Below are 9,641 nucleotides of genomic sequence, written 5' to 3' on the forward strand. Positions count from 1 at the left end.
CAACCTGAGCTATACAACAGGGTCTGTGCCAGTCAGAGCTACACAATGAGACCTGAGCTATACAACCTGAGCTATACAACAGGGTCTGTGCCAGACAGAGCTACACAATGAGACCTTGTCTTGAGAAGAGAACAGAAGAGGACAAAGAGGCTATCAAAATGCCTCAAATGCCAGCACCCACAAAATTGGGTAGTTCACAAATACCTGCAACGCCAGCTACAAGAAATCCTATATCCATTCTAATGCCTACCTTTGTAGGCCCTGAAAACACACACATACATAGACACACACACATACAAAATAAAAGGCCAGACATGATGGTATATGCTGTAATCCCAGATTTGGGAAGCTAAGTAAAGAAGATTGGCACAGGTTCAAGGCCAGCCCGAGCTACCTACACATATTAAGTACCAGGCCAGTGTGAGCTACACAGTAAGACAGACCCTGCCTCAAAGGCACATAAAGAGGAGAACTAGGGAGTAAATATGATCAAAATAATTATGTACATGTATAAAATTCTCCAAAAAATAATAAAAATATCATTAAAAATTATCAACAAATAAAACCAAACAAATTTTAAAGCAGGAAAAAAGAGGTAACCATTACCTGATATGATCGGGTGTTGAACCACAGCAACCACCAACTATATTCACCAAGCCATCCATAGCAAAGTCCTGTACTTAGGGAAAGTGAATTCATCTGAATTCAAAAGTTACCAAAACAAACTCAGCATAAGAGCATTTACTTTCTATATTTCCTGAATAACTGGGATGATACTAAAGAGAGATAAACACATTTACTTGCACTTTAAATTAAAAACTGTCACAAGCCCTAGGTAAAAGATACACATAGGACATAGTACAGATACTATGAAACCTTTTATGTTGTCTGAAACACAGAAGTAATTTTATTTGCCTTTCTGATGAAAAGAAACTGGTTTTTACCCATATGACCACAATGAATATGAAATGGATAACACATTTTCAAATAACATATGAGTATCAGTTTTTCAATTTAATTTAAATTTTTTTAAATAAAAAAATGAATGCCCTCTGCCACATTAGTCATGTTTCAAGCATTTCATCAAACACACAGGTAAGGCGCCATACTGATCAGCAGGGTCTGGAATAACCAGAGTCTAGTGAGTGAAGAAATAAATAAAGAGGCTGAGAAAGCGGAGCACCAAGATTACCTACTTAAGATAATTGAAATTATAATCTCACTACTCAGGAGACTAAGGCAGGAGAATCATGAGCTCAAAAGCAGTCTGGGCTGTAGCAAAACCCTCAGTGGAAACAAACAAAAAAAGATAGTGAAATTATATGAACTGACTCAGAAATAGTCTAAGAGAAAGCATCAGTGAGCCAAGATCTGGAAACTCAAAAACTGAAGGGAAACTCATCATGACATGAGTGCACTGAGCAACAGCAGCAGTGACATCTCGTGATTCAAAGATGGCGAGTACACCCAAGAGAGGGAGGCACGTGGACATCTAATTCACCCACCCCGCAGTCTCAAGTGAAGGAGAGGGGTAGCCATTATTTGATAGTGTTGAAGAAGGGACACTGTCGCGAGCTACGTGTCATTCAGTTTGGAGACGACTTCACTAGGAATTTTCCAATAGCTACCACTGCCAACCATTAAGAAAGCAGACAGTCAAGTCTGCCTTATGCTTCTACTACTTTCTCAGACTACCTAGACTTTATTTGGTTATTATATACAATATTTTGAAAGAAAATTATATTAAATCTAAATACCATCTTCCATCATGCATTTTGGCACATACCTCTATAACCCCAACTATTCAGGAGGTTGAGGCAGAAGGACAACAAGTTTAAGAGCACCTTAGGCAAGAGAAACTGGATCTCAAAGTTAATTAATTAATTAATTAAAATAACACTATCTATATTTTCAAAACTGAAATGAATGGATCCCTGACCTTTAGGTGATTGGCCATCATGGATGGTGTTTCATCATAGTCACCAAAAGTATTGGGAAGACCTGAGAAAGGACATTTCAACCATTATTCAAAAGTATCTTAACAAATATCTAGGTGTTTTAAAATTTACACAATTCTCTATTGACACTCAAATTATAACTGCTTACAAAATGAATAATAACAATACAGTATTTACAGAACAGATAGCATAACAACAAGAACAAAATTTGAAGAACATTCACTTTTCTTTTACTCCCATTTGGAACAGAGTGCTCCAGCCTCCACCTCCGAACCCCTCACAATAAGATAAACTCATTCGTCCTACAAAACTGCTTGTGTGGAAGACACCCTGTACACAATCCCATAGCCTTTGAACTAATGAACATCTGACATGCAATGCAACCAAAAATAAGAAATACCAGCCTTCTTTAAATTAGTTAAATACTTCTACTGTATTTCAGATAGCATAAAAGGTTTCATAGTATCTGAGCTATTTCCCATGTGTATCTTTTACCTAGAGCTTGTGACATCTTTGTTTTTAAAGTAAATGTTTATCTCTCTTTAGTATAACCTGATACCTTATCCTTTGACTATCTAGTTTCCTACTGGAGTCATGCCCTGCCCCTAATTACCAAAGGAATACCAAAGGAAAATAAAATAAAGTATGCATTTTTAAAGATGTATTTTGCTTAAATTTATGTGGCCTGGTGCCAAAGGGGTCAGAAGAGGGTGTCAGAGTTCCTGGAACTGGAGTTATGGATGGCTGTGAACCAACATATGGGGGCTGGATATTAATCCCAGGTCCTTGGCAAGAACAAGTGTTTTCAACCACTGAACCATCTGTCCAAACCATTTTTATGCATTTTAAAATGTATATACTTGAGGCTGGTGAGATGTGTTCAAGTCTCAAAACCCACAGTGGAAAGAGAGAATCAATTCCTAAAAGTTATCCTTTGACCTCCATATGCACGCCATGACACACAAGTAATTGCACCCACATATATAGATCATTTACACACATACTAATAAAAATATTTTAATTTTTTTAATGTATACATTTGGATAAGAATATGCAGAATATAATTTTTAGCCCTAATTAGCTGAATAGTACACAAAGTATCCCCTGGGAAACTTGGCCAGTCCCGACCACATTATCAACATTTCCTGGGAAGTTTGAGATCTACATATGTCTGAAATTTTTAGGTGCCATCAACTAGAAATCTTAGTTTTTAAAATATAACTACCCACAATGCTTTTCTGCTAACAAATAAAATGGGGAAAGGACCCCTCTTATTTTGGCATCGCTCTAGCTATATTCACACGGTAAAACCCTTACTAGTGACAAAGCTAGACTAATTTCCTGAAGATACGCCCTAACTAAAACTGTTCTGCTGAGCAAAACTATTCTTTCAGGCTTAAGGGGAAGCACTAGTATAAAGCCAAATACTCAATGTTTTGTTTTGTTTTTGGCAAAATTCATGTTGAGTCTTAAATAAACAGACACACTTGAGCCTCCCTCCCTCCTTCTCTCTCCCTCCCTCCACTATATGTATACACACACACCTACAATATAAATTCTCCAAATTAAGAAGTTATCCAAATTACCATGATTTGAATATATCAAGTTCTTCGCATGCAACGCCCCCTTATAAACACACCTGCATTTGGGTAACAGAGGACATAGGCTGTTGTACATTTTCCAATTGTTTCAATGAAAGGTCTCATTTCAGCTGCACCCAGAGCACAATTTAATCCAATGCTAAAAAAAAAAAAAAAAAAATCAGTAAGCAGATTTCAGAAGCATCATCTGTCATTCAAAATATTTATGCATAAAAGTTATAATGAAGAGATGAATACGTATAGAAATCCAGGATTTTTTGGTGAATAAAACTATTCCGTATGATCTTAAAATAGCAGATATGTGTCACTGCATATTTGCAAAGATCCACAGAATGTACACAAGAGAGCTCTAACGTAGATTAGTATTCAGTTAATAATGTATTAATACCCTACCATACCAAGGCAAGATGTTAACAGGGAAAACTGGTGCAGTGTGGGCAGGGAGGGAGTATAAAAAATTCTGCTTTCTGCTTGTTGTTGCTGTTGTTGTGTACCTGATCTAAAGCAAACACGATTCTCTGATCACTGATTTTCAACTGATCCTCACATCTCCCTTAAGACTGCTAAATCCAGGTCCAGGCATGATGGTAGATGTCTGTAATCCCAGCACTCAGGAGGCAGAGGCAGGAGGTCTCCACAATGCCACAGCAAGTGTGAGACCAGTCTAAGCTTCAGGAGATGCTGACTCAAAAACAAACACATAAAAAGGGGGCTGCAAGGTCCCATGCATGGTTAACTTACAACTGAACAGACCTTTCCAGTTTAGATATTTTACCAGTGCATTTGGTAACTTTCAGCGTAGGTCACTAGGGTGTTATGGGTAAGAATGGCCCTCAGAGGTGCACACATATCAGTTGGTGAAACTGGGAAAGTATAGGAGATCTGGCCTCATTTGAAGAGGAATGTCACAGGAGGAAGACTTCAAGGTTTCTTAAGACTTTCATCATTCTCTGCCTAGTGGTTTGGTCTCAAGATGGGAGCTCTCAACTACTGCTCCAGCACCACGCCTGTCTGCTGCCATGGTCTCTACCATGACGGTCAGGAACTCTAATAGTCTGAAACTGTAAGCCCTAAATTAAGTGCTTTCTTTTATAAATTGTCTTGGTCATGGTGTTTTATCACAGCAAGAAAAAAGTAACCAAGACAGCTACTGTAATATGGATTCAGCATATTGCAAATAACACTGTAAATCATTGTGTTATCAACTAGTAAGGTTGTTTGAATGTTTTCCAAACTTAGTTCCAATGCTAATTTTCTTTTCCACAGTTGACATTACCCAGTCAATCAGTCTTTAACTACAAGTAACTAGAGATAAGAAGCAAGTAATGCCCAACTCAATTCTTAGAGTTCTAATAAAGCTCAAATGAAATATCACATACGGACATTCCTTATCAACTATCCAGTTCTCATACTGACATTAAGTCACTCTGACACATCCATGTATCCTGCCTATCTACTTAGCAAACTCTGGCTCAAGTCAACATAGTTCAGATGTTACCATGTCTAAAGAGCCATCTCTGAGTCCTACAAGGACCTACCACTACATACAGCCAGATTTCCTTCACTATTTCTGTACAGCACCATCTGTTTCACCATTTGTATTTGGAGAGAGGGAATACAAGGGAGGCATGTACATCTGGAAGTCAGAGGACAGTCTGCAGGTGTGGGTTCTCGCCTCCCATGTGGGTCCTGGTGATCAAATCAGGTCACCAAGCTTAGCAGCAAGCACCTTCACCTAGTGAGTCATGTTTTAGTTCTCATTTAGTGAAGTGTTTCTCTTTAATGTGGACTACTTCACTTGGCCAGTATTCCAGGACAATAGCTGGATTTCAATGAATGATAAATGAATAATACAGGATTCTACTGCTCTTTGTTAACAAAGAGTCTGTGATAACAGTCAATCATTAAATAACAGTTTCCCATGTTGACTCTTTTCAATGACTGCTAACTTCTATATAAAAGATAAAAACCTGACCTTTAACATCCCTACTTTATTTTACTCCAGACTGCTTCTGCTGTTCCACAAATTGAGAGGGACACTGCCACAACACTTGCAATCACTGTTCTGAAAATGTCAACTGAGCGTTAATAGCCTAAAATCCAGCCAAGCACAGTCTTAAATTATAAGCAGACTCACAGCAAACACTTAACTGCCTAGAAGAGAACTCTCCTGATATCAGTGTGACCTATTTATTCCAGAAGCCTTGAAGCCCTTAAGTCTCAGAGACTAGAGGAAGTCCAGTGCTCCATGGCAATGATGCAGTAGAAACACAGAAGCAAGGCCTCTCTGGGGCCATTTTATGTGCCCCCAGTAAAAGTGCCCCAAATGAAAGAGTCACTCACCACAGTGGGTCTGAATGAGACACGCTGATGACAAATGCCTCTCCTGTCTGGCCAGAAAGAGTCCGTCCACTTTTATCAACAATGGTCCCAGAAATCTGAATTAACAATGTAAACAGATCAACAATACAGACCCTGGTAAAGAGTATGGTCACAAAGACAAAGTGAAACAAGCCAGTGGAGTTCTTCATTCTTTCATGAGGAAGAGAAATGGCAGAATGGATATAATCAACTAACTGATTATAGGACCTGATCTAAAAAATTTTTTAATGGATAAGAATATGCAGAATATAATTTTTAGCCCTAATTAGCTGAATATTACACAAAGTATCCCTTGGGAAACTTGGCCAGTCCCAACCACATTATCTACATTTCCTGGGAAGTTTGAGATCTACATATGTCTGAAATTTTTAGGTGCCATCAACTAGAAATCTTAGTTTTTAAACTATAACTACCCACAATGCTTTTCTGCTAACAAATAAAATGGGGAAAGGATCCCTCTTATTTTGGCATCGCTCTGGCTATATTCACATGGCAAAACCCATCTTAGTGACAAAACCCTTATTAGTCTTTTGAAGGACAAAGGCAAGAAAACACTAAGCAGCTTTATAAGTCATATGCCCACACACATTCCTCTACAAGCCCTAGAGACAGCTGTCAAGGCTTTGACCTCTTTTGGACAGCCTATCCTCCATCAGACACATCTAGGCTAGTTTTTGTTATCTCTCCAGAGGTAGGTAGCTATGGATAGCAGGGAGGTGAACAGAAGGGTAGTTTCTAAAAGATACTCTACTATTCCAGGAAGGAAAAAAACCTACACAAAAGCCCTAATTACAAAAGAATTTTTTTAAAGAGGGAGAGGGATTGTCAGGTACATATTTAAGAACTTACAAAGATAGGTCGGGGAGGAGCATAATTCTCTTCAAAGAGTTTCTGGAGTGCAAACAAGGCTGCCTATTAAAAAAAAAAAGAAAGAAAGAAAGAAAAATACATTATTTCTGTGAAATGCCCAACGTTAACTAACTGCCTGATCACAAAACCCCTTCCCAAGACCTCTTCAGGCAGGTAAGGCCCCAAGCTGAAGAAAAGGAATCTGCCCTACATGCCTAACATCCCTTCTCAAGTGTAACACGGTACATGCTAACCAATGCTCAAGTAAGGGAATCTCTAGTGTAACACGGTACATGCTAACCATTGCTCAGGTAAGGGAATCTCATGTGTAACATGGTACATGCTAACCAATGCTCAGGTAAGGGAATCTCATGTGTAACACGGTACATGCTAACCAATGCTGAGGTAGGGAACCTCAAGAGTAACATAGTACAGGCTAACAAATGCTGTGTAAGGAAACATCATATTTAACACTGTACATGCTAAGCAATCCTCAGGTAAGGTAACACTATACACGCCAATGAATGCTCAAATATAGGAAAAGCTCAGTAGTGGAACCCTGCCTAGCATGGTACACAAGGTTCGAGGTTCAACCCCAGAATCATAAAAAAAAAATAAGAAATAAAAACATGAGTTTACCAACAAGCTAGTTATTTCTTCTGAAGAGGAGCTGAAGAGCTAACTTTTCTTTCTTTCCTCCCTCAATTAAAATAAATTAACTACAACAATGTCCTGCCTATTTTATCAGCCTTTCATATACATCAACGGCAGTCATAAGAACCACAGATGTGCAGTACTAGAAAAGTTATCGTGAGCTTGGGTTGTAACTACTCCTCTCTGTTAAAAGTCCATGTTTAAGCTTCAAGCAGTGATCTTTCTACTTCTTCTTCCTTGTATTAGTCACCATGTAAAGATGAACACATCTGCAATTGGAATGCAACTTGTCATTAATTCAACCTTTTCCAGTAGTGGGGGGCTTTTTGTTTTTTGTTTGTTTGTCTCTTTGTTTTCCTCAAGGAAAGCTCTTAAGTCAACAATATTAATGCTGGTATGGTGATGTACACCTCCAATGCCAATACTTGAAAGACTGAGGCAGAGGGACCTCAGGTTTCAGGACAGCCTATGAGACCAGTTCTAGGTTAATCTGGGCTACATAGCAAGACTGTCACATAAACAAACTGGAATTACTATTTTAGAACTACAAAAAAAAAATCCTTTAAATTTTTTGTTATTGTTTGTTTTTGTTGTTGTTGCTTTTTGGGGTTTTAATTTTTTTATTATTTTTGTTGCTTTTCCAGACATGGTTTTGCTGTATAGTTCTTGCCACTCTGGACCAAACTAGTCTTGAATTCAGAGATCTGCCTGAACCTACCTCCTGAGTACTAGGATTAAAGGTGTGCGCCACCACCACCTGGCAGTCCCTTAAAATCTTTTGTTTGTTTTTTATTTTGTTTTTTCAAGAATGAGTTTCTCTGTGTAACAGCCCTGGCTGTCCTGGAATTCTCTTGGTAAACTAGGCTAGCCTCAAACACACAGAGATCTGCCTGCCTCTGCCTTCTGAGTGCTGTCATTAAAGGCATGCGCCACCACTGTCCAGCTTTGAGCCACCACTGCCTAATTGTGTAAGATTTTACAACCTTAAAATCTTATGGAAAACAAACACATCAGAATAGGCAGAAAAGTTCTAGGTAAAAGGATGGGATTAGTAAAAGGGGCTAAGCCTACCAGTCACTCAAGCTATTCTAAAGCTGCAGCAACCAATACAGTAATGCCACAAGAACAGAGTTCTGGAAAGGACTATAGAATTTAGGGTATCTTAGTCAAGGCTTCCATTGCTGTGCTTAAACACCATGACCAAAAGCAACTTAGGAAATGGTTTATCTGGCTTACAGGTTACAGTCCATCAAAGGAGAAGCCAAAGCAGGAACTTGGGAACAAGAACTTGGGGACAGGAACTAAAGCAGAGACCATGGAGGAATGCTGCTTACTCGTTTACTCCCCATGCCTTAGTAAGTCTCCTTATATAATGCAGGACCATCTGCCACAGAGTGGTACCACCCACAGTGGGGCCCTCACATATCAACCATACACCTTCTTACAGGCCAATCTGATGGAAACATTTTCTCAGCTGAAGTTCCCTCTTCCCAATGACCCTGACTTATACAAAGCTGACAAAAAAAACAGGACAGGCCGTCTTATGCATCTTTCATATCATTGAGAAATAATAAAGTATTTTGGGCTAGAGAGACGGTTCAACAGTTGCTTACAGATGACCCTGCTTCAATTCCCACCACCTGCATGATGGTTCAAAACCTTCTGCAGCCCCAATTCCAGGGGATCCCATGCCCTCTCTTGCCTCTATGGGCATCAGGTACATACATGGTGCACAAACATGCATGCAAGCAAAAACACATAAACACATAAAATGAAAAAAAATTAATGAAAAATGAAGATAGTATTGGGAAAATGAAATAATCTTACACTAATGTCTTCCCTACTTCATACTCCAAAATAAATTCCAAATATATCATTAGAAAAACTTCTAGTATAAAAAAGAATATATGGGGCCTGAAAGATGATTCAGTGGGTAAAGGCGCCTGCTGCCAAGCCTGACAACCTAAGTTTGATCAAGGGAAACAAAGAAGTGACTCCCCAAGCTGTCCAGGGACAAACACTGACGCACTGTGGCACTCACCTACTCACACACATACACACATGTATCCAAAATAAAGGGTTAAAAATTCTTATACAAGCCAGGTGGTGGTGGCGCACGCCTTTAATCCCAGCACTCGGGAGGCAGAGGCAGGCGGATCTCTGTGAGTTCAAGGCCAGCCTGGTCTACAGAGCTAGT

At 39.1% G+C, this 9,641-nt stretch overlaps 1 protein-coding gene across 1 annotated transcript in view; it reads right to left on the minus strand.

Annotated features, from left to right (window-relative positions):
• Nucleotides 1-9,641, minus strand: part of Mtr (5-methyltetrahydrofolate-homocysteine methyltransferase) — a 78,349-nt gene that overhangs the window by 53,356 nt on the left and 15,352 nt on the right. Inside the window, exons 7-11 of the mRNA XM_013353137.2 lie at nucleotides 6,791-6,853; nucleotides 5,903-5,997; nucleotides 3,598-3,698; nucleotides 1,940-2,001; nucleotides 607-674 (exon numbers count right to left, since the gene is read on the minus strand). Of these exons, the coding sequence (XP_013208591.1) occupies nucleotides 607-674; nucleotides 1,940-2,001; nucleotides 3,598-3,698; nucleotides 5,903-5,997; nucleotides 6,791-6,853 (389 nt within the window). The remainder of the gene's footprint in view (nucleotides 1-606; nucleotides 675-1,939; nucleotides 2,002-3,597; nucleotides 3,699-5,902; nucleotides 5,998-6,790; nucleotides 6,854-9,641) is intronic.

The sequence above is a fragment of the Microtus ochrogaster genome, unplaced genomic scaffold, assembly GCF_000317375.1.
Source record: "Microtus ochrogaster isolate Prairie Vole_2 unplaced genomic scaffold, MicOch1.0 UNK2, whole genome shotgun sequence".
NCBI classification, from domain to species: Eukaryota; Metazoa; Chordata; class Mammalia; order Rodentia; family Cricetidae; genus Microtus; species Microtus ochrogaster.